The 26,366-nt window shown below is 42.1% G+C and overlaps 1 protein-coding gene across 1 annotated transcript; it reads left to right on the top strand.

Annotated features, from left to right (window-relative positions):
- Positions 1-856: 856 nt before the first annotated feature.
- LOC146656670 (interferon-induced protein 44-like) lies at positions 857-5,825 on the top strand. Its single transcript, XM_085425765.1, has 7 exons — positions 857-863; positions 1,283-1,316; positions 3,055-3,256; positions 3,696-3,857; positions 4,264-4,432; positions 5,445-5,545; positions 5,658-5,825. Exons 1-7 carry the CDS (start codon positions 857-859, stop codon positions 5,823-5,825), a joined length of 843 nt encoding a protein of 280 aa, XP_085281891.1.
- The last annotated feature ends 20,541 nt before the right edge of the window (positions 5,826-26,366 follow it).

Below are 26,366 nucleotides of genomic sequence, written 5' to 3' on the forward strand. Positions count from 1 at the left end.
TGACTGAACAGACTCACAGATTTGGGGAAAAGTGCAAAGAAGGTTCATTTACAAAACACAGAATTACTATATACAGAATGTGAGGAGAGTACAGGGGTTCCAGGGTTCTACGGGGTATGGTGAGGGGAATTCTACACATGCTCGATGATATGCTCCCACGCTCCCCTTCGGCCAGGCCACACACACTCTGCTCCTGCCACACAACACGTTTCTCTTTACTCCACTCCACTCTTGCGACTTCACTCATGCTCAGGAAATCCAACACGTTCTCACTCCCTAAGCTTAATATTTTATGCCAGGTGACAAATCGTCAACATTTTACGCTTTCGTGTACCCAACACATTTCTAAATGACAACATCGGAAAAAGGAGAACACATGAGAATCGTTTGGACTCAATCTACACATATTCGTTCATTTTCTTAAAATCGCTTTGGAAAACACTATTTTACGTCATTTAACTGCTGGTTAATGTTAGGAATAAGGTGATTGTTAGGGTTAGGGATAAGGTTAGGTTTGGAATATATGGCTGGAACGTCTACTACCGGGGGACCGTCATTCCACTGGAATTCAGCCATAACCCAGCTTGGACCATAACAAACTCAGGAACGCCGCGGGACGTGACAAAATGTCAGTATACTATGCCCCGGGAGTGAGAACGGGCTGGGAAATCCAGGGATGAGAATCAGGGATGGAACTAGGAAATCTATATACAAAACAGACGACAGATCAAGACCAGGAATTTCACAAGGAAACATAAGAGAAGGTTTGAGCCAGCCCACGCATTCCAGTAACGAGAAGCACTGAGCCACTGCTTTAAATTCACTGTCTTAAATATTGCCTGGGAGTAGCAGGATAATGACAGGTGAATAACTGCTTGCAGGTGTGGTGGGCAAAAGAGGAAGTCAACAGTGAGTTCCACACAGACAAAAAGGAGACAGGAGAGAAATAGTGAGCGAGAGAACCCCCCCCCCCCCCCAAAAAAAAAAAAAAACCCTACAAACTATGTACCCTGTAGCCTTACTGAGATGGCCGGGCAGATACAGGGACAGTGACAATATATTCATGAACATGAATTGTTTGTATAGGCTTGTCTTCAAAGTGTTGCTTTCCAGTGTTTTATGTATGTTCACTACATGTTTTTCTCTCTCCTAAACCTGTGATCCCAGCTTTTCTCTGCGAGTCAGATGATTTCTGAAAAGTATTAATTTTATTATGATAAAATACCATGATTATTCTCTTTGAATGAGGATAATGAATTTGTTTCTTCTCTCTTCCCTTCAGCTCTGGCTGAACCATGGAGGAGAGTTTCTTGGGGGTGAGTCTTCTTTTATTTAAATCCATTGATACTGGAAAATGACTGGAACCAGCTAAACATCACTACCTACCAATTACAGCTACTCCTCTCATCCTCTTTAAATGCAGCGCCGTGAAATGCTGGGAAAGTGCAAAGAATATTTTACAAGGTGGCCATTAAAACTGGATAATCTTAAAAGTAGAGATAGTGTCTGTCTCCCGAATCCAAACTGGAAGCTGGTTCCACAGAAGAGGGGCCTGAAAACTGAAGGCTCTCCCTCCCATTCTACTTTTAAATACTCTAGGAACAACAAGTAAATTGCAAGTATGGTTCGTTTGTGAAGCACTTTGTTGTACTTGTGACTTTTAAATGTGCTATAGAAATAAAATTGAAATTGAAATTGAAATTGAAGTAGGCCTGCAGTGTGAGAGCGAAGTGCTCTAATAGGGTGATATGGTACTACAAGGTCATTAAGATAAGATGGGGCCTGATTATTTAAGACCTTGTATGTGAGAAGCAGGATTTTGAATTCAATTCAATTCAATTCAATTCTCCAATACAGGAAAAATCTGCTCTCTCTGTAATGAGATGAGATAGTCTTTATTTGTCAGTTGCAGTTGCTCACAACCGAGATGACAGACCTTGCTGACTGTACATACAATGCACAAACATCACATTGGGGAGACAGGTTAGGCTAGGTAGCAAGGGAAAAAAAAACATCGAAATGTGTAACACAAAAGGTTATTCCAGGAATGCACAGATATCAACACACCATAACACAATAAAACACATACAAGCAACATGGGGGAATATTTCAGTGTGTACAGCTGGATTTGGGACTGCTGCAAATTTCGATTGCACCTCCAGCTGTTCCGCTGTCCACATCGGATGGGAGGAGGCGTTGGATTTGGGGGAGGGAGGGTGCGTATCAGTATCAGTGTACATGTTTTGTGCATGTGTGTGTGTGTGTGTGTGTGTGTGTGTGTGTGTGTATCCCATGTTCAGCTGAGAGAAAGTGCCACCATGCCCGGTTAAGCAAAGGTCAACATTCTCCAGTGGACCCAGGTGGCCTTGAAGGAGGCAACAATCCTGTTATCGTGGGAAGAATTTGTTGTTCCAGTCAGCTTTGACCTTGGCAGGCCTTCAGCTGGCATTAGTGGGATAGCCGCATAAGTGAACAATTGGGACAATCAGGCTCTCCCAAGCCCAGGAGGGTGTCAATTTCTTTACGGGAACAGTTGATCAAATCCATAATTCTTTAGGTTTTAGAAAACAAGACTGAGAAACTCTGTGAGGGTTAGAGTTAGACGAGACTAGACAAAGACATACAAGCAGCAGCGGGGAAGATAAGGGAGGGAGAGGGTGAAAGATGTGTCCGCCTACTCCTAGAGCAAAAAAAAAAAAATTCAGTACTCAGTACTCGTGCTGCAGCATTATTCACTTTCAATTAACTTTTAGGGCTGAGTACAATAACATCAGTTTTCTCTTAATTTAGAAGAAGAAAGTTAGAGGCCATCCAGGTCTTTACACCTTCAATGCATTCTTGCAGTTTAACTAATTGGTGTGTGTTATCTGGCGTCATGGACAGATGGGAGCATTAGGTATCATCAGCATAGAAGTGAAAATGTATGCTACTGATGCTGCCCGAGGGAAGCATGTATTGTGTTAACATGAAGAAACTAGAGTCTATTAGACTTTTGGAACAAAAAAAAAGTAAAATCCAGAAATCTAGATCATGTAAGTTTGTTCTTTTGAACAGAAACAACAACAGAGATCTTAAGTATGTGAGAGAATACAGGCCAGAAAACAGACAAATCAGCCATCTCCGAGTTCTTCTGCATGGACCTGTCGGATGTGGAAAGTCCAGCTTCATCAACTCTGTCAGCACTGTCCTCCGAGGACGAATCGGAATTCCTGCTTTGGCCAGTGCAACCACCTCTGACAGAAGTTTCACCATAAAGGTAAGAAAACTTCAACACTTCAGCTCACTATTTATTCAAGTTGTGTTTGTTTTTGTTTTAAAACTTTACTTTAAAAAAAATGAATCATTGGGATTCTCCTTCTCTGATATTTTAGAATTTACAGTACAAAGTGCCTCAGACTACTCTTTAAAAGTTGTGATGTATAAACAAAACTGAAGTGACAGAATGAGCCAAGGAGGGGAAACAAAAAGGTGGGAACATTAGGTGACAGAAAACTGAATAGAGAGTATGAAAAACCCAAGAGATGTTAGGACAACATGACATAGGGCAGGAAGAAGTGACCGTGAGTCACATGGACAAAGAGAGGGAGAAAAAACAGAAGGAGACAAGAGAAACTGGAGTAACAGCTGAAACAGAAAGAGGGAACATAAGACTTTTCTGTCAAAACAAACTAACATATGATCTGTTTCTCTTTCAGTTTGAAACTCATAAAATGCCAAAAACAGGAAGAGGAAGCTCCGCTACATATTACCCTGTGGTCTTCAATGACATCATGGGCCTGGAGGAGGGGACTAACTCTGGTGTTCATCCTCATGACATTGAACTGGCCATGAAGGGTCATGTGAGGGAGGGTCATAAGGTATGGCCAGTCATTTTATTCAATGTGATGCTTCAGGTGTTTTCCGCATATTAGTACTTACCTTGGGCACTACACTCAGACCTCAGTGCAGTTAAACTGTAACTACAAATGAGGTGATTGTAGCTCATGAGGTGGAGCAGGTCATCTACTGATCAGAAGATTAGTGGTTCATTCCCTGGCTCCTGCAGTCTGCATGCACTTTAAAAGAATCAGTCCTAACCATCCATTTACCATCCTCAACACACTTTAAATAAACTTAAACCATCAATGTATGTAATGTATGAATAACATTATAAAAAAGCTCCCATATCTAACTCCAAACAGCCTGCATTGTGGCAGATCATCTTTACTTATTTTTAAAGGGCTTAAAACTGGATTGAATTTCAATGTTTTTTACTGCTTCCAGTTCAACCCGGTGGCTCCACTGTCACCAAGAGATCCTGGCTACAACGACAACCCCTATGCAGATGATAGAGTTCATGTTCTGGTCTGTGTGCTTTCTGCCAATGCATCAGAAATCAAGCAATCAGTTCTGCAGAAGATGAATAGTGTGAGACAAACAGCCAGCGACCTGGGTAAGATCTCATATTAGGTTGTTCTAACAGTGCAGCCGGTCACTGATCTAAATCTGTCTAACACAATTCTGCCAAATATGGTTTCAGTTTGATGACAGAAAAGTTAAAGCAGTTTTAAGAAACATTTTAGCCAGTTATAATAATAATGGATTGGATTTATATAGCGCTTTTCAAGGCACCCAAAGCACTTTGCAATACCACTATTCATTCACTCTCACATTCATACACTGGTGGAGGCAGCTACGGTTGTAGCCACAGCTGCCCTGGGGCAGACTGACAGAAGCGAGGCTGCCATATCGCGCCATCGGCCCCTCTGGCCAACACCAGTAGGCGGTAGGGTAAAGTGTCTTGCCCAGGGACACAACGACCAGGACAGAGAGCCCAGGGATCGAACCGGCGACCTTCCGGTTACAGATGCGATTCCCAACCCCCTGAGCCACGGGCCCCTATAGACAAAGATTCCATGATATATTGAATGTACACATGCAGACATGCACACACTGGGGTCTGTACTGTACATATCTTACTGTGTAATACTCTGTACTGCTGAGATGGTTTGAACATGTAGAGAGGAGGGAGAGTGGATATACTGGACAAGGATGATGAAGATGGAGCTGCCAGGCAGGAAAGGTTCATTAATGTAGTAAAGGACACTCAGAGACCTGGTGTGATAGAAGAGGATGCTGGGGTAAGAGAAGATGGAGGCAGATGATCCACTGCAGCAAACCCTAAAGAGAGCAGCTGGAAAAATTTTCTTGCTTATTAATTAGCACATGGTATTTTTGAGTATATAAAAGACTGGAAGTATGGAGTATATGGCAAACAACCCTACAAGTTTGAGATTTTGCCTCTGTAATACTGCTATTAAAAAAAGTCAAATGAATACATCTCAGTAATCTTATTTTTAACCACGTTTAAATCCTCAAAAAAGTAGGACTGCAGAAATAAAACAGCAGAAATTAAAAATTTACATAAGGATTTTTATGGTGTGAATGAGTGTTTCGGTTTCCAGGGATTCCTCAAATGGCGATGATTACCAAAATCGACGAGGCCTGTCCTGAAACTGAGAAGAACCTGAAGAACGTGTATAAGAGCAAATATGTGAAGAAGAAGGTGAGCATGTTTAAGTATGTACAGACATACATGTGATGTATTGTGTAGTGTACTGTACTGTGATGGAAGAGCACAAAACCTGAAAATGACGTGGTGTTTCTTTAACACTCAGATGGAAGAGTTCAGCGCTGCGGTGGGAATCCCAATGAACTGCATCTTTCCTGTGAAAAATTACAGCAATGAAATTGACATGAATGAGGATGTTGACACACTGATTCTTAGTGCGCTCAGAAAAATGCTTGACTTTGGAGATGACTTCATAGAAAAACAGATCGATTAGAGAAAAATCCTAAAATACTGTCTGAAAAAGGTCTATTGTTGAATTAGACACCATATCTAGTGAAAAATCTGAGTTGGTAGTGTGTTAGGAAAGAAGAAAACCTTTTTCTTGTGTATTCATCAAACAGAAAAATATTGCTTTTATTTGATATATAAACATCTATCAGAGGTCCTCCCCAGTCTGTTTGTTCATCTTATTCTACATTCCATCACATCAGAAAAGAATCAGGAATCATAAAGAAATGTGAATATTACTTCCATCTGATACCACATATTCGCTGCATTCTTCTGTCTACAAATTCAACAGATGTTAAAAAGAGACCACGTGAGTCTGTCTGAAACAGACCTGCACTCAAATAAAACACAGAGCGGTCAGAACATCCATTCATTGAAGAAATATCACTGTCAATTCATAATAAAGTCCTTCATAATCTGATACACAATTTGGTATTATAAGCCAAATAAGAGAATGAGGTGGAGACCAAGTCTCACATCTGTGATTGGGGACATGACTGTCTGATATCTAATGACCAATTTGATTCATTGATTGATAATACTTTATTTGATTTGTTTTCAATTTTGGCTCATTTTGACTTGATAGACCATGTTTTTAAAAAAGATGGTTATCTTTTCATATTTTCATTCTTTGCAGGGGTGGTGGTACGTTTTAAACATTTAAAATAGCCTGTTACAGTAACTTAAAATTTCACAGCTTTTTCATGATATGTGATCATTAAAGTACAATAAACTGTAAACTCTTCCACTTCGATGTTGAATGGTTTGTCTGGTGTACCACTGTTTAATCACTGACTGCCCTCACTGAGGCAAAGGACGTATCTCCGGAGATACGTCCTGCACGGCACACTACAACAGGTCTCTAAATGACGACAGTTTTATTACAGACTCTCCCACACTAGTCTAAACAACAGTGTTACACAAGCATTCAGTAGTAACGTTGCATGGTGTACTCTGAGGTTATTTTCTATTAGCTGCAAAGCATCTTTTCTCAGCTCCAGCGAGGCTGCAACCCCTTCCCTACTCCATTCTAGTAAATTTCCACTGGCAGATGGTTCCCTGTTATCAACTTCTGCAGACAAGCGTGGGCAAGAGTCTCGGACATTTCTATCACTAAAGGACATGTGGTCTAAGGCCTTCTCAGGGGCCATGTCAATTTAATAATAATGGATTGCATTTATATAGTGCTTGTCTAGGCACCCAAAGCGCTTTACAATTCCACTATTCATTCACACACTGATGGAGGCACAGCTGGCCTGGGGCAAACTGACAGAAGCAAGGCTGCGATATCACGCCATCGGCCCCTCTGACCAACACCAGTAGGCGGTAGGGTAAAGCGTCTTGCCCAAGGACACAATGACCAGGACAGAGAGCAGGGGGATCGAACCGGCAACCTTCCGGTTACAGATGAGCTTCCCAATCCCCTGAACCACGGTCGCCCCATACTAGACTATATGGTTATATGACACTTTGGTTAATATAAAGCATAGCATTTAGGCACTTCGTGTAATTTCATTTTTCACATCTCACATTGCCCATATACCTGTGATAGGTTTGTAGCATAAACCTATTTGCTGGAACGTTGAAGGCAATATAATTACACCGCAAAGCTAGACATGAAGTAGGTGAATTTCTTCATGTTACTCGTGCACGGGAGAGAACCGGACAAACGCCGTTCCTTCGCTTGGCTCCAATTGCTCTCGTCCGTTCTCCCGTACCACTGTCCTTTTATTGAGGTTACATGAATATGCATAGGTTCATTAACATATGACGTCTACATACACACAAAGAGTACCTTGCCTGTGTGTGTGTGTGTGTGTGTGTGTGTGTGTGTGTGTGTGTGTGTGTGTGTGTGTGTGGTCAAGATGTGACCCTGTGAAGACTCCCCAAAGCTGGTGCCAGGACGTCTAGGTCCATCTAACAAAAGGCTCTTATACTTAAACAGATATACGTGTGCTTGCTATACCATAAATCAAGGATAAACTCTCCTAGGGAGTATGTGGTTTATACCAAGGACACTCTGAGGAATGTATGCAGTCCCTTCTACAGCTACACAGAGTTAATACAGACCTCTTTAGGATGAGACATTCTTTCAATCCACCAATGATTATATACTTCTAAGCATATATGAGTAAATATTTCTAAGCATAAATGACAATCAACAATACAAACCTATCAACCTGAGACTGCATTTTTTTTCTAAGATTGATTTGGTACGGAGGTATCACCAGGTTCCCGTGCACGCTTAAGATTTCCCCAAAACTGCTGTCATTACTCCATTCGGCCTTTTCAAGCTTTTACGCATGCCTTTTGGCCTGAAGGGGTGTCGAACTCCAGGCCTCTAGGGCAGGTGTCCTGCAGGTTTTAGATCTCGCCCTGGGTCAACACACCAGAATCAAATGATTAGTTCAACACCAGGCTTCTCGAGAACTTCAAGGCTTGTTGAGGAGGTAATTTGGCCATTTAAATCAGCTGTGTTGTATCAAGAACACATCTATATCCTGTAGGACAATGGCCCTCGAGGCCTGGAGTTTGACATCTGTGATCTAGATGATATAGTGGTAGCCAGCAGTTCGGAGGGACAGGACATGTTGAACTTGCATCAGGTTTTTCAGAGATTGGCAGCACAGTTCGGAGGGACAGGACATGTTGAACTTGCATCAGGTTTTTCAGAGATTGGCAGCACATGGCATAATCATTAACCTGTCAAAATGTCAGTTTTGTTTGCCAGTCCTATAGTTCCTGGGAAATTGTATTTCCGCAGAGAGTGTGGTTCCATTGCCAGACAAGGTCCAGGCAGTCTCTGCGCATCGCTACTTTATTGTGATGGAAGGGTTTGCATGTCCCAGGAATCCTAGGGGCTATGTTTACAGGGGGCTTTTTGCCCCCTGGTACGGTTTTCCTTGAAAAATTGGTCCTGGTTGAGGGACCACACAAAGAGTGATTAAGAAGACCCCTATGACAAGACAATCGAGGGAACAGTTTACCCTGACCAGGACAGGGTTAATAAGGCCTTGCCCTGAAGCCAGGCCTGCGGAGGGTGCCTGAGGGCGAGCATCTGGCGACCGGGCCTTAGTCCATGGGGCCAGGCCGTGCATAGCTCGAAAAAGGGACATGGGCACATCTTCCTGCAAGCCCACAAACTGCAGGAGGCACCGTAGGGGTCCGGTGCATTGTGAGCTGGGCGGCGGCCAGGATTGGAGTTCCTGGCGGACTGATCCCCGGTTACCAAGACTGACAATTGGGACATTGAATGTCACCTCTGTGGTGGGGAAGGAGCTGAGTTAGGGCTTGAGGTTGAGAAGTACTGGCTCTATATAATCGGGCTCACCTCGACGCACGGCCTGTGCTCTGGAACCACTCTCTTGGAGAGGGGCTGGACTCAGTCTCAGTCTGGAGTTGTGCCTGGTGAAAGGTAGCGGGCTGGGGTTATGTCCGCTCGGCTTACTGCCTGTATGTTGGGGTTTATACCAGTGGACGAGAGGGTTTGTTCCATTCATCTTTGGTTCAGGGAATGGGTCCTGACCATTATCTGTGATTATGTGCCAAGTGGCAGTTCAGAGTACCCAGCCTTCTTGGAGTCCCTGGGTTGGGCACTGGAGGGTGGTCCTTCTGGGGACTCTATTGTTCTACTGGGGGACTTCAATGCTCACGTGGGCAATGACAGGGAGACCTGGAGGGGCGTGATTGGGAGGAACGGCCTCCCGGTGTCAGGGCTCTGTGTGCGGGTAGGCCGAGATGAGGATCCAAACGCAGGACTTGAACACAGAATTGTAACTCAAAATCTCAGCTTTATTGCTGGAGAAAACAAAAAATGAACTGAACAAAGAATACTGGCAAGAGAGAACTGAAACACACGGGCATAATTCTGAGGGTATGACGCGACACTGAGCACAGGAAAACTGTGTTATGATCCAATGTTGTGTTTTCTTTATGTGTGACTCCTCCCACCAGAGAATGGCTGTGGGTTTCTTCCCCTTTTCTCTCTTAGGAGGTGGACACCTGGGCGTGCCTGCTGAGTAGCTGGGTGGAGTCTCTTCCTGTCCTTGGATTGGATAATTGGCTAATCACCTCCAGTATTTAACTACCAGATGACAGCCACCTGGCCCTCCTCTCTCCTAACCGCCACCATCCAACAAAGAACCTGTGTTTTGATTCGTTGCTGTGTAGAGCTTCTTTGACAAAGTGATTTGCAAGTATAACCTCGTGTGTGTGTTTGTGTCTGGTGTTAGTACTTCAATTTTGTAAATAGCTGTAAATAGATTTGTCAAGTAGCAATCGTGTATTTTGTTCTCCTTGTATATATCCTTCACTGCAGCAGCCTAGTAGGCGTGAGAAGCCATTTTTGTTGATTAAGTTTTCTCCTGTTTTTCATTTAGAAAGTTAGGTAAGTGAATTGTCTTTTGTTTGGTTTTCATTTTGTGTAGGAAAGCGCAGGGACCATTAGGGAGTTTTGTTTGTTATTTTTGGCACTGCTCACTGCTGAAGAAAATAAATGGCTGCTTAGCACTTTAAAAAAATATTGTTGTTGGTGTTCTTGCTTGGGTGGTGTGTGAGTGGGCCAACTTCTTGTTGCGTTCAATACTCGCATAGACTAAGAACGTAACAACTGTCTCACTGAAAATGTTCACGCACAGTCATGCGGTCAACGGCAGCACATTTACATCAGTCAGACAGCGCACACAGACATATAGCATACTTAAGTCAAGCGTACTCATATTAGTAAATATGCACACATAGTCAGACTCAGGGAGCATCTCGCCACACTTTTTTTTTCTCTCTCTCTCCTTCTGATGTATTCTCTCCACCTGTTTAAGCAACACACAAAGCGTATCCCCCTAGTTATACAAACACATCTATGGGTACACTGAGGTTCATTACATGGAATATAAATGGAGCTGGCTCCAGAGAAAAGAGGTTAAAAATATTTAACCAACTCAAAAAACTACAGGCAGATGTTGTCATTTTACAAGAGACCCACAGACCTCTTAGAGGTTTGAATGAACTTAAAACACCTGAGTTTCCTAATGTGTTCTCAGCTTGTTATAATTCTAGACAAAGGGGAGTAGCAATTTTAATACATAAAAATATTAATTTCACAGTACTCGATACAGTTATAGATCCAGAGGGCAGATTCTTAATCATTAAACTATCTATACTTGATAAAAAGCTATGTATTGAAAGTGTATATGGTCCAAATGTTGATGATCCCTCATTCTTTCACGGTTTTTTCAGTGCACTCTCTGAACACTTAGATGGCACACTTGTTCTTGGAGGCGACCTCAACCTTGGACTAAATGAAGAAATGGATAGGCTCAATACAGCAGGAACTCAGCGTAATTGGCAGTCCACAAATATAATCAAAGAGTATATGAGCGACTTTGGTCTTTGCGATGCATGGCACTCCCTTCACCCCACCAGTAAAGAATATACTTTTTCCTCACAAGTTCATCACTCCTACTCTCGTCTGGATTATTTTTTGGTCAGCAGCTCACTGCTGAGCGACATTTCAGACACTGAGATTCACCCTATAGCTGTCAGCGATCATGGTCCTGTATCTTTAACACTAATGCACAAGAATAATACTACGCCAAGTCAAATCTGGAGATTTAATATATCACTACTTAAAGATGAAGACTCTATAAAATATTTTAAAAAAGAGTGGACTTCATATTTAGACTATAATGACACTCCCGGAACATCAGCTTCTGTTCTATGGGAAGCAGGGAAAGCTGTGATGAGAGGTAAAATAATTTCTTTCTCATCACATAAAAAGAAAAAAGAAAACAAAAAATATTCAGGAATTAGAAAAAACCCTCAAATCACTAGAAGAAGCCTACGTGTCCCACCAAGATCAGGAAACATTGCACACAATACGCAAAACAAAACTAGAATTAAACGAGATAATTGTTTAAAAAAAATTCTTAGTACAAAGACTACGCTTACAAAATTATGAACATGGTAATAAATCCGGTAAATTTCTAGCAAACCAGCTAAAAGTAAATAAAGAAAAAACAACTATATGTGCTGTTCAAGATTCATCTGGGAACACAATATGTGACCCGAAACAAATAAACAACATTTTCAGGGATTTCTAAAAAACGTTGTATTCACCACAAATAAATCCATCTACAAACGAAATTGATCAGTTTTTGGACAACATAACTCTTTCAAAATTATTAGACACTCAAGCAATGGCACTGGATTCCCCACTGATGCCTGGTGAACTCCAGGAAGCCCTGATATGTACGCCCAATAATAAGGCTCCAGGTCCAGACGGCTTTCCTGCAGAATTCTACAAAGAATTCTGGACGATTCTAGCCCCATTTTTTTTACAGAATATTGTTAGAAATGAAAGAAATGGGCAGACTTCCATCAAATATAAATTCTGCAAACATTAATCTACTGCTAAAACCAGGCAAAGACCCTGTATATCCCTCAATCCAATATCCCTTATAAATGTAGACCTTAAAATAATCTGCAAAGCTCTCTCAAAGAGACTAGAGAAAATAACCCCCCTCTTAATTCATCCTGACCAAACTGGTTTCATAAAAGGCAGGCACTCATCAACAAATACAGGTAGATTACTTAATTTGATAGACTACTCATACAGTAAAAACATCGAAATATAAACATATTTTCTTTAGATGCAGAAAAAGCGTTTGACAGAGTTAATTCGACATTTCTATTCACAACTTTACACAAATGTGGTTTTGGAACCTCTTTCATTAACTGGTTGAAAAATATTATATAATTCCCCAACAGCTTGTGTCAAAACAAATGACCAAATATCCCCTAGCTTCTGTCTCCTGAGGGGCACCAGGCATGGATGCCCACTCTCCCCTTCACTGTTTGCAATTTTTATTGAACCACTAGCAGCAGCAATTATACAGAATACAGTAATTAAGGGCATAAAATGCAAGAACGTGGAACATAAAATCAGCCTTTATGCGGATGATGTGTTACTTTTCTCCAAAACTCACAAACCAATCTCTCTGGGGTAATTGCATTGATAAACTCTTTCGCAGGAATATCAGATTACTCAATTAACTGGTCAAAATCTAAAGTCCTTCCGATTAGTTGCTCCTTCCATAATTCATCCTCTACACCACTACAATCGGGAAATATAACATATTTAGGTATTAATGTTTCTCCCAAGCTTGCACATCTAACTAAATTAAACCATATCCCACTTTTAAAGAAAATAGAAGGCGAACTGGCTAAATGGAAATGTCTACCCATATCACTCATGGGAAGGGTTGCCACTATAAAAATGATGGTCTTACCAAAAATAAATTATTTATTCTCAATGATCCCAACTAAACCGCCACAAGATTGGTTCAGATCTCTAGATTCATATATGTCCAAATTCCTTTGGAAAGATAAACCCCCATGTATAAGCACAAAAGACCAAGGATAAAGGAGACTTAGAACTACTTAACTTTCAGCACTACTTCTTAGCCAACAGGCTTCAATTTATCTCAAGATGGCTCAAACATACCTTCTCAGATGAACCTTGGCTAGATGTAGAACAAGCACTTTGCAATAATCTAGAGATTTCAGACCTACCATTTATCAGCTCAAACATCCAATGACATGAATGCTTCAAAAGCGTCAACATCAGCTCTTCTCTGACAGCATGGTGGGAGTTTCTGAAATTGACAGTCTTCCTTAATCCGATGCAAACATACACCTATCTGGAACAACCCTGACATATACAAAACAATAATATGATAAAATTTCCAGATTGGAGTGGTAAAGGAATCATATACTTAGAAAATATATTAGAAGGAACAGAATTTATTCCATTTGACAGACTAGTTACACAATATGGGATCAACAAGAAAAGATTTTTAGAATATCAACAAATTAAATCCATAGTAAAAAAGAAATTTAAATCCGGTCAAGCTGAACTACAAACACCATCAAGTGTGGTACAATTTCTTACTCTTAAAACACTGAAATTACTTTCCAAAATATACAGAATGTTTTCTAAAACAGATGAATCAATATCACTTCCTATTGCAAAATGGGAAGCGGATTTCAGAATCAGAATCAGAATCAGAATCGTGTTTATTGGCCAAGTATATGCACAGACACATACAGGGAATTTGGTTCTGGCAGATGGTGGCTCTCAAGCACAGCAATGTAAATCACTCACACACACACACACACACACACACACACGTGTCTATATACACACATTACACATACATACAAAAAGCTGTGTAAACCAACTATAAATAACTAATCTAAACTTATATATATAAAATACAGAAATGAAATGAGGTGGAATGAATACTACAAAATGTACATAAGGTGCAGCTGCAGTCTGGCAGTGGGAGCAGTGTGACAGGTCAACTGTTAAGAAGGGAGATGGCGAGGGGAAAGAAACTGTTCCTGTGTCCGGTGGTCCTGGTCTGCAGGCTTCTGTACCGTCTGCCAGAGGGCAGCAGATCAAAAAGTCTGTGTCCAGGGTGTGAGGGGTCTGTGATGATTTTCCCTGCCCGTTTCCTGGTTCTTGAGATGTACAGATCCTGGATGGAGGGCAGGGGGGCGCCGATGATCCTTTCTGCTGCCCGTACAGTCCGCTGCAGTCTGCTCCTGTCCTGTTTAGTGGCTGATACATACCAGACTGTGATGGAGGAGCACAGGACAGACTCAATGACCGCAGTGTAGAACTGGATCAGCAGCTCCTGTGGAAGACTGTACTTGTCCAGTTGGCTCAGGAAGTACATCCTCTGCTCGGTCTTTTTGAGGATGGAGTTGATGTTGGTCTCCCACTTCAGGTCCTGGGAGATGGTGGTACCCAGGAACTTGAAGATCTTCACAGTCGACACAGGGCTGTCTGATATGGTGAGGGGGAGCAGAGTTGAGGGATGTCTCCTGAGGTCCACTGTCATCTCTACAGTTTTAAGAGTGTTCAGCTCAAGATTTGCTGACTGCACCAGAGTACCAGCCGCTCAACTTCCTGCCGGTATGCAGACTCATCACCATCCTGAATGAGGCCAATGACAGTGGTGTCATCTGCAAACTTTAGGAGTTTAACAGCCGAGTTATTGGAGGTGCAATCGTTAGTGTAGAGGGAGAACAGTAGTGGTGAGAGGACACATCCTTGAGGGGCACCAATACTGAGGGACCGAGTTTCAGAGGTGATCTCCCCCAGCCTCACTTGTTGTTTTCTATCTGTCAGGAAGCTGGTGATCCACTGACAGGTAGCTGGTGACACGCTGAGCTGGGAGAGTTTGGAGGAGAGAAGTTCAGGCACAATGGTGTTAAAAGCCGAACTAAAGTCCACAAACACGACTCTGGCATAAGTTCCCGGGCGGTCAAGGTGTTGCAGGATGTAATGCAGCCCCATGTTCACTGCATCATCCACCGACCTGTTTGCCCGGTAGGCAAACTGCAGAGGGTCCAGTTGGTGGCCTGTAATGTCTTTCAGATGGGCTAACACCAGTCGTTCGAAGGATTTCATGACCACAGACGTCAAGACGACAGGTCTGTAGTCATTCAGTCCTGTGATAGTGGGTTTCTTGGGAACAGGGATGATGGTGGAGCATTTGAAGCAGGAGGGAACTTCACACAGCTCCAGGGATCTGTTGAAGATGCGAGTAAAGATGTTGTGATTGGTGTGGGGGTAGGGACAGGCTTGGGGCGTCGGGGGGTTCCCCAGGAGCATCTTCCTTGGAGGGCTCAACCCGGGCGTGAGGTTCTGGGGGCGCTCCGTCTCTGGGCTGGGGCCCTGGCTGGGCCTCGGGGGCTTGGGTCCTGGTTGGTGTGTTGCCGGGGTTGTGGGCGGTTGGGTGTTTGGCGGCCAAGCCTTGGCCCAGGGTGCCACCAGTGCATCGAACCACCTGGGGGGCTCTTCAACTGGTGGGGGAGGTTGTTACATCTTGCAGGAGCTCTCCTCTCTTCAGGAACTCTCTCTGCAGGAGGGGGAGATACAGGAGAGGTGGAGGAAGATCTCAGCCTGGGCGTCTATTGTCTTGTGTAGTCTGCAAGATGAGTGGATGACGGGGTGGGTGCCTTTTTCCTGTGGTGGGGTCGGGTGGCCTGTCCTGGGCTCTGTGGGGTCAGGCGGCGCTGCTGTACTGGGCCCCGGTCCGGATGGGCCCGGGCCCCCTTTCCCTAGCGGGTTGCGGAGTATGGGGATGCCTACTGGGGTCAGCAGGGGAGCTGGCCCCAGGGAGGGGTCACTTGCCCCTCACTTGCCCCTCCCTTCCCTCCCTCCCCACCTCCAGCTGTCTCCCTCTTCCAGCTCCACCACAATCACCCACACATGTAGGGCCTTGGGGTAAGGGTGTGTCACCAGGGTGCAGGGGAGGCATCCACCCCCTCTGTCCCCTTCTGGCTGCCTGTGCCTCAATTTTATCTCACAACTTAGACATTATCATTACTCACACTCTCATAACACATACATATAGGACCTTGGGAGTGGGCACGCTACACGGAATCCAAAAGACCATCAGGGTGTACAACCTCACCCCTGGCGTCTCAATTTTAAATACATGTAGACATTGAGGGCTATCAGGAGGGGCTATGCGCTTACCTGCTGCTCTCTGGCAGGTAGCTCCATGCCCTCCTGGATTTTAAATGCACCTTAAAATGGAGCATGTTTATTCACAATTTGCATAAACCCATCCCTAAAGAATGCCCATGCTAATTCTACATCAGGGATCAATCCTATTTCTTCCAGCCATAGTTTGAGAAATCATGATAAAATGCTTGCTCATTAAAATTTTTAAAAGTTATTTTAAAAATAATACAATGTTTTGACTCGGGCACCTTAGTATTTCTAATAACAGCTACAACACAGTGGTCACTTAAGTCGTTACAAAAGACACCCAAGGATCAAAATTTATGAGGAACATTTTTCAAAATCAAATCAATCAAGGTAGACTTTTCGAGGCTTTGGAGATTCTACCGAGTGGGTAAACTGACCAGCTGGGTAAGATTGATAGTATCACAGAAAGATTTAAAATCATCTGAAACAGTTTTGAGCCAATCCCATTTAAAGTCACCAGCTAAAACAAGCTCACCATAATTTAGTCTGGACAGCAAAAGGTTTAAAGAAGGCAGAGGTTCTGTGGAGGCAGAATGAGGTCGATAGCAACAAGCAACTGTTATGCGAAGACCACTTGCAATATTCACATTCAGAGCCAAAAATTGCAATTGTTTGCAACTGGATTCTGATAGAACGATTGTAGCATCAAATTTTGACTTAACATAAGCAGCAACACCACCACCTTTCTTAAGTCTATCGGTACAATAGATATTGTATCCAGACATGCTAGTATGTTCATCAGATATATATTTAGACAACAAGGTTTCAGAAATGAGGACAATACCTGCATCTCTTGATTGAACCCAAATCTTGATCATATCCATCTTGGATAACAAACTGCGCACATTAAGATGAACTATCTTCAGCCCAGGTGAGGATTTAAATTCAGATGGTGTCTGACTACATTGCAGCTCAAGGCCTGGGTTAGGTTGCACATTACCAAATAAGAGCAGTAGAATGACAATCAGAAGTCTCTGCTTTGTAACATTACTTATTGATGATGATGGGAAAAGTTGAAACAAAGCACTGTTTTTCATAACTAATTTTGTAATCATACAAAGCAAGAAGGTTTTGAAGGTGAGGTAAATCTTTGTGTAGATCAAATGATAAATTCATGTCCTGTTCCCAATACATTGGAAATTGTACAGGATGTACAGCAGCAGTGATGCATGTAGATCTGGGGACCATGTCTTGCAGAATGAGGACACTGTTAAATGTGCACATGAGAGCATGAGGGTGGGAATGAATGTTTGTGTCTGTGTGTGCCTGTATGTCTGTGTCTATATGTCAGGTTGGGTATCAGACGCCACCTCTCTGGGGACACCTCAGGCCCTCCAAGGTTTGGAGGCCTATCTCCACCCACCACCACTTCCCCTGCCGGTGGCGGACTCCCTCAGGTGTCGGTGCGTTGGTGGTTCTTTGTGTCTGGGGGTGGGCGTCCAGGTACACACCGGCTCACTCCTTGGCGGCCGCTTATCGGGGCCTGGAGCCTGGGGCTCGCTCGGGCCCCTTCGGAGGTGGGGTGCCCCCGGCCTCTCGGCCTGGGGCTCGGTCACTCAGGCACAGCTGGGGGCCGGCGGAGCTCATGGGCGCGTCACTGCAACTCCCCCTGGCTTCTGCTCCACGGCTGCTGAGTGAACCCTCATCTGGGACTCTCCTCAGCTCTTACTGGAACAGTGGCGCGGCTGCCCCTCTGTTGGTCTTCCTTGGTCTCTTGTGTTCTGGGGGCCTCTGGATGTCTGGAGTTTTGATCTCCTCCATACCCGCTTCACACCCTGGAGGACGGGGCTGTGGCCCCCCCACACTCCCTAGCAGATCGTTACATGGAGAAACCTTTGGAATACAAGCGCGCTGATCCACACAGGTATGCACACGGGTGTTCACTGCTCGTAGACCCAAATTACACCTTTCTTGGCCGCTACTTCGAAGCACATCTGTCCTGCGTGCTGCACAACAACATTGAATATTTAGTATTTACTGCTGTTTACACTTAGCTAGATTAATGCGATGGTGTTGTGTTTAGTATGTTGCTTTGTTTTTTTTGCTTGTTTTCTATTTTTCTCTCAACAGGTGATCCAGAAGATTTTTATTTTTTTTTCTCCCCCCCTTTCTCACTGTCCCTCTCCCCTTCTGTTTTTCCTTTCCTTCCTCTTTCTTTCTCCCTTTCCTATCCCTCACTCATGTCTGTCCCGTCTGTAACATCTGAAAATAAAATATAATAAATAATAAAAACAAAGATCGACCAAATGGACCAATACGGCAATGCCACGATGATCCATTTGGCAAAGTAAATCCATTGGGTATCCTTGTTGGTCTTCAGACAACAATTCTGATGGCTAAAGAACCAAATGGGACAGGCAAAAAAAAAAAAAAAAAAAAAAAAAAAAAGGAAATTGTACAGGATGTACAGCAGCAGTGATGCATGTAGATCTGGGGACCATGTCTTGCAGAATGAGGACACTGTTAAATGTGCTCGTCGTAGGAAAACTGAGTGTCCCAAAGTCCCCCACAACCAATAAGTAAAGTAAAGTTATTAAAAAAGCCATTATCCAAAACACACAATGATTGTTGATGCTGAATTAAATAGGCTGCACAGACCTAGGATGGCAAGTAAGGCTCCAGCCAGAAGCTCAGGTCCTGGTGGCTTGTTAGCAGAGGGCTTCTGCTAGCACATGCACCAGTGTGGTGTAGAGGGCTTCAATCAACAGCACAGGGCCCGATGTAATGCAGATGAGTTTTTTCTAGCAGCACAGGCCTTGGTGTGGTGCTGATGTGCCATAAGAGATGTGGCAATACTGAACACAAGACACTGATAACACAACAGTCAACTAACTTGGAAGCCACTCTATTAGTTGTTGAATGAAATAAGCTTGTAACAGAGTTCTTAGAGGCACCTACTGACATTCCTCTGTGTTCAATGTTTCTGATATTGATCAATTAGTCATAACAGTCAGCATCTCAACATTCCTGACACTGGTATTGTCTGTGGTTAGCTTCTGAAAATATTCATTCATTTTCAGATGTGACAGATAAGCCTGAAATCTGTTTCTGAATCTTTTCTCCAGAGCATATTTTGGATTAATTATCTAAGGGTGACTGCTACAGAGACATGTTACTTTTACCTGTCAGTTAAAATTATTCTCACCTTAAACTTGTTTCAACAGGTAAATATGGATCTGTGGATACAGGTAACCAGTCAGCAGGTGCCCAGAGGCCAACATCCAAATCTCAACAACAAATACCGGAGGAGCGTACCACTCATTTACAGGTTAGTTAAAAACAACAAAACAACTGTTTCCTCTTAGGAAAGTGACTTAGATGAACTGGAATGACGAGCCAAACCTGTTCTTGTACTTTGAATGATGTTTTGTACCGTAAACGTCCATAGCATGTACTGTCATTTTGAAAATGTGAGGTGATTAAATTTCTGCTTACATGAAGTCATAATCACATGTCAGTACAGATAGCATAATGTGCAGGAGGAGTAGCTGTCCCACAATAACTAGCACACACTGATTATGATGTCAGTGTTGGGAATGTTGACAATGTGCTGACATTGCACCCACCGACTTCTGCAATCAGGCAGAAGGTTCCACACCATCCGGGCAAGGACAGAGAGACTAAAAAGGAACTTCTATCCAAAAGCCATTGGGTCCTAAACCAAAACACACCAGGTGCTAAGGAGACAAGACATTGAAGAATTTGTGAGTGCCAGGATTATGTTAGTAAAGATGATTTGACTTGAATACCAATTTGAATTGTGCCTCCCACATTCTTGCTCTGCGGCTGGCGCTGTCACTTGGTGTTTGCGTTCTCTGTGGTAGAGTATCACTACTTGTTCCAACACAGAGTGGTGTTTTTGTGTAGCTTATCTGCATAGAGTAATCTAATTAACCCTTTAAAACCGGTCAGAGTGGGCACGCTCCATTTTGCGTAACTATTTTTAGATTTCTGTAGAACTGGAACCATATAAGGTAGTGCAATAATTTTTTTGCATATGAAACCGGAGGAGTTGTATTTACATCTTATGCAATTAGCTTGTCCTAGGTCACGGTGTCCTTCTAAATATAGCTTTGCAAAAATCGCATAAAAAGCACTTGCAGCAACAAAAACACAATATTCCAGAGACGCTTTGCGGATCCGATCAGCTGTTTGCAACACTTCCTAGGTTGGAACAGACGTCAGTGCGAACTATTGTATGTCCACCATTACTTGCCTGAAACTGGAAGTGATGCCATTTTTCAGGAAAATGTAGTTTTTAACCTTTAGGGCCTTATAAGCCTATACTTGAGTTTTTAAAAGTCATTTTTGACTTTATGCTTTTCTGTATAGTTTCTGGGATGCTTAGACCTCAAATTGCCTTGCTGGCAATAGTTTATTTTGATGCATGTGCTGTTTTTTTTTTTTTGCAAATTTGCATTACAATATTTATTTTCGTTATTCCTGCAGTATATAAAAATTGGTGTATCTCAAAAATGAAAGTATGAAGACACTGAAAATAAATTTCCTGTGGTTGGAAACTATTTTGTGCAACTTTTTTGTATTTACAGATTTGAGGGAGAAACCTCTTAAATTTCTCTAACTAGAAATTTATATTAAAAAAAACAACCCAAAAACAGATTTTCATTTTTTTTGTAGTTTATTGCACTCTTTTGTAATTTATGTAGTTTTGATGGACTTAATGCATACATATTATTGACATTTGGGCTATAACTGTTGTATTGATGTATAGCAACTTAAAAATGCTCCCAAAAATGGCACTACAGCATGTAAAAATATAAAGATAAGCTCTGGCAGACTTGGTTCTATGGTAGGTCTTACAGGGTTAAAAACCTTTAGATGACTTCTTACTAAATAGTGTTATCTTCATGTGCATCATCTGCAGCACACTCTCTGTGTACTCACTCCCTAATTAATTGCCAAAGTATTCACTCACTGTGTCTTTACTGTTTTGCCGGCTTACCTTATCTTGTAGCAGACTCCCTAGCAGCATGGTCTCTTCACTGGTCACTCCTGCGTTTTCCCGCTCATCGTGTCAGATTTTTAGTTACATCTTGGCCTCCTTTAGTAGTAAGGATACTTGTAATGAATGTAACATATTTGTAGCTCTGGAGTAGGGCTGGGTATCGTCACTGATTTCTAGAATCTATTCGATTCCCATTCACAAGGCCCCGAAATGATTTGATCCACGAAAATTTTTGCCTCAGACAGTCAGAAATATTATAATTCTTTTCACATATCAGTACATTTCAATATTTTTATATCTATAAAAAGAAATCTGACACTTGTGAGACTTTTTCAAAGGTGAAAGCATCACAGCAGATGCCTTTGTGTCAAAGTAACTGAGCATAAAATACAAAAAAAGGCATGAAGGCGTTTATCCTGGCCTGGGATCTGATGCTGCTGAAGTGAAGCAGAGCAATGGTAGAGTTGTGCGTAATAAGCAAGCGAATAATGCAGAAGACAGATTTTTAGACGGGAAACTTCTTGAAGTACACTGAGAGAGAGAGCGCTGTGCATGAAGTGTGATTTTATTGTGTTGGAAGTAAAACAACAAAAATAAGAGGGAATTCATGACCCGCCAAAACATCAGAATCAGCGAGCTGTCGGCTTTAAGCCCCGACCGTGTCTGTGCTGTCAGGTGAGAAAGGTGACATCTCACTGATTTTGATCCGTCGGCGGGTCCGCGCTTTGTGTTTACATTTTAGTGCAGAATCCATGTACATGCTCTCGTTTACTGTTGTAGCTGTTTGGTGGTTGATGAAATTTTGTGAGGTTTAACATGAGATTCTGGCATTTCGGGCAAAATACATGTATGTTTAAAAATCAGGATTTTAATGAACCGCTATCACTTTATCCAAGCTAGAATCGATTTTAATTGATGATCAAAACCCAACCCTACTCTGGAGGCCAGGATTACTGAATTGGAGACTTGGCTTCGTACCCTTGATACACCCGTAGCTAGACAGGCAGCTGTAGCCAGTGCAACTGGAGGTAGCTAAAGGTAAATTCAGTAAAAGCATAATTCACCTCAGCAGTAATGACACCTGGCTGCATCAATCAGAGATCACTAAAATTAATATTGAATTTGTGTGTAACTTTGCTAAAAATATGTCGGACTAATGCTGGCTGTGTGAGTGGTGTTGAAAAAATGATGTGAGCTTCATAGATAATTGGGAAACTTTCTGGAAGAATCCTGGTCTTGTTAGGAGAGACAGCTTCCATCCTACTTTTCTATGGAGCAGCTCTCATTTCTAGAAAAATGGACAAATTCTTTAAATCTCCTAAAATGTGACTATCCAGAGTTTGGACCAGGAAACAGAGTTGCAGTCTTACACGCCTCTCTGCATTTTCTCTTGTTGAGTTGCAAATTTTAAGGCCAATATGATAACCTTACCCCACCAACAGAGTGGAGGTTAATCTTTTCAGATCAAATTAAAATCAAATCACTCAAAAAAGATCCTCTGGGAAAGAGTACAATTCTTAAAACAGAGATTATTAAACAGTGTTTAATAATGTGTTTTGTGTCTCGTTTCCACAAGGAGTGGAAAAGAGACACAAGCTGGAAAGGAAATTGCGTGTCACTAATTTAGAAGATCATCATTTAGCCTGGAGAAATAGTTTTTTGCTTTATAAGAAAGCCCTCCGCAAAGCCAGAACATCTTTCTGTTGATCACTGATTGAAGAAAATAAGAAGAACCCTAGGTTTCTCCTCAGCACTGTAGCCAGGCTGACAAGAAATCAAAGCACTGTTGAGCAAACCATTCCTTTAACGTCAACTAGTAATGACTTCATAAACTTTTTCACAAATACAAAATTTATCTACAGCTACTTTTAGTACCATTGATATTCATTTAGAGTATTTTTTCGCCAATTGATCTTTCTGAGATCCCTAACCCTAACGTCAGAAATTACTTCCTCAAAACCATCAATGTCTTTTAGACCCCTTTCCTACAAAACTACTCAAATAAGTCCTGCCATTGAGTGATGCTTCAATCTTAAATATGCAAACCTATATCTAATAATTGGCTATGTACCACAGCCCTTCAAGCTGGCTGTAGTTAAACCTTTACTCAAAAAGCATCTCTAGACCCAGCAGTCTTAGCTAATTATAGGCCAATCTCCAACCTCCCTTTCATATCAAAAATCCTTGAAAGGGTAGTTGTCAAACAGCTAACAGATCATCTGCAGAGGAATGGCTTAGTTGAAGAGTTTCAGTCAGGTTTCAGAGCTCATCACAGCACAGAAACAGCTTTAGTGAAGGTTACAAATGATCTTCTTATGGCCTCTGACAGTGGACTCATTCTGCTAGACCTTAGTGCAGCGTTCGATACTGTTTACCATAATATTCTATTAGAACAATAACGTTAAACTAATGAGACAATAAAAGAATAATACAATAAAAAGAAAGAAAAAGAAAACAGATAATAATAATAATAATAATAATAATAATAAATAATAAAATATTGAAAATGAATAGATATTAAATGACCGTAAAAATTAAAAAAAAAAGAAGACATAACTTGGAAATCAAAAGTTACACATGAAAACAAAATTAAAATGTGAAAAATAGGAAATAAACAACTAAAAAAAACTTCTAGAGTAATAACAAGGATAGAAGTACAATAGATTGACAATTTTATACGTATAACACTTAAAATGCCAGAAATAAAAGACTAATTATAGGCATTTATGCAAGGAGGATGAACCTAGGTTTCTGTTTCAGGGTCTCCTGGGGGCTACATGGCCATCCTCCAGCGACAACAAAAAACCCGATAAGATAAATGCTTTACAATACTAAAACAAAACGTAAGTCACTAAATATAGGGTCCCATATGATGGGGAGTGACCAAAGACGCTGTAACAGGGTCTCCTGGGGGCTATACGATCGCGTTCCAGGGAAAGAGGGAGGGGGACTGAGACGAGGAGGGGGAATGGGGGGCTACGCATGACGTGCGGTGGCCCGTGCATTTCCAGTGACCCTCTATCCAACCACCCAGTCGTCGGATGCGGTGAGGAGGGTTCATTGCGATCTCTTTCACAAACCCTAACCAGGGGGGCCCCTAGAACACAAAGACAAACACTCAGAAGGTACAACACAAAGTCACAAAAAAACAAAGTAGGACACAAGGAAACAAACAGACACAAGGAGATCTACGAAGGACATGTAACACTGGAAAGGATTAAAGGGAAGGGGGTGCCATAAAGAGAAATATAAACATATAGAACAAAGGACGGGATGTCAAAACAGCAGGGGGTGCCATGAAATGAAAAACAACAATAAGGAAAACAAGTGGGAAATGAAGAAAAAATAGAAAGAAAAGTAATAAACAAAGAAAGACAAAGAGGTCATAAGAGAAAAGAAGTCACGTAAGACAAGAGAAAGTCACGAAAAACAAACAGAAAGAAAAGTAGTAAACACATAAAGACAAATAGGTCACAAGTAAAAGGAAAACAAATAAAGACAAGAAAGTCATGCAAAGAGGAAAACAGAAACAAAAGCAAGAAAGAGAATTTTTAAGAAACACAAGTTGGAAAGCCAAGAGTGGGAGGAGCAAAGAAAGAGTATAGGGCTTTGGAGCGTGATGTCACTGGGGTGGGCGTGGAAAGGATTTTGGCCCGATCCGCCATTTTGGGGGTCTAGCGCAAGTGAAAAGGGAGCGAAGTCACACACAACAGCCATGGTTCGTATTTGCTGTGTGGTCGGCTGCAATGTTCGATCACATGACCAGCAAGAGAATAAGGTTGAAAATGGTTTATCTTTTCATTCTTTCCCAACCTGGAAGCGACATGAGGCAGCTCGTGTATCCGATGTTACAAAACAAAGGCGTCTAGCCTGGATAGCAGCTGTGAGACGAGCTGACGTGCAATTCTCTTCCATCTCCAAATATCTGTTGGTGCTCCAGACATTTTCATTCCAGTAAGTTCTAAATATGTTCATATCACTCTTTATAGCCTATTAGTTTCATTTTCTATGCGCTCTGAGGTCATAGCAAATTAGAACAAACATCCTACTGAGTGCAGAACTACCTTCTATTTATAGAGTTGCTAATTATTTGGCATTATTGCAGCAAACCAGCCTATGAAATGGATGAAACATCGTGACTGGGTTCCAGCGCTACACAAGGGACCTGCTTCAAACATACCACCATGCCAATCAGATTACTTCTTCCATGTGAGGGTGAAGAGGTGACCCTCCTGGATAAGATGGTGAAGGTTTGCTGCGTTTTGGTGAGAAGTGTGATAATAAAACCAGGGAAGAATGAAACCTGCTCCTGTTAAATATTCTTAAGTATTGTGCTGTTAAAATTGCTGTATTTTTTCAAAAGATACAGTAAATAAAGTAATGTTAGTAGTGGGTGATATCATGTAAACACATGATTTTGTGTAAACATTTTGTCATTTGTAAACGATAAATGACATGGATTCTACACTGTAATTGATGTGATGTTCTATAAGGTGGTTTTAATTAAAAAAAAAAAAAGAGGCAAAAATTAGTTTGTTTCTTTATTCAACTTTTGAACAGTGGTACTCAGTCAGTATATATTCAGTAAATGCAAATTATTTACACGGCAGTGCACTACAGGCATAAATCTAGACCCCTAGATAAAACATTATGGGTCATTCCCACAACCCACAGCTTTACTGTGTTCCAGCAAAGTATCCAATAGCAGTGACGACTCCTCCACAGTAGCAGGTGGGATTTTTCTTTTTTGAGGACGGCTCCTTTTACCTGTCACTACAGATGGTCTGTGAATGTTTTGATCAAGAGCCTTTTTTTGGGCAACTGAAGAGGAGAAGTCCATCTTATGGCCAACCTCTGGCTGTATCTTGGTCACATTACCCAGCAAAACTCAGTATGCAGGTTCATCTGTAACAGTCCTTGTGCCACGGATCAACACTGTTGCTTCTACATTAAACAGAAGAGCAGCGACATGGCTGCAGGTCTCTGTGACTCCGGCC

This window comes from Rhamphochromis longiceps, linkage group LG12 (genome assembly GCF_057381845.1).
Source record: "Rhamphochromis longiceps isolate RC_006_pf linkage group LG12, R_longiceps_female_GT1.1, whole genome shotgun sequence".
Taxonomy (NCBI): domain Eukaryota; kingdom Metazoa; phylum Chordata; class Actinopteri; order Cichliformes; family Cichlidae; genus Rhamphochromis; species Rhamphochromis longiceps.

What these genes read in the sequence shown, in the direction of transcription:
- LOC146656670 (XM_085425765.1), top strand. An exon ending in ACAGAAGTTTCACCATAAAG is followed by an intron (nt 3,257 to 3,695) that starts GTAAGAAAACTT and finishes TTTCTCTTTCAG; the next exon opens with TTTGAAACTCATAAAATGCC. An exon ending in ACAAACAGCCAGCGACCTGG is followed by an intron (nt 4,433 to 5,444) that starts GTAAGATCTCAT and finishes TTCGGTTTCCAG; the next exon opens with GGATTCCTCAAATGGCGATG.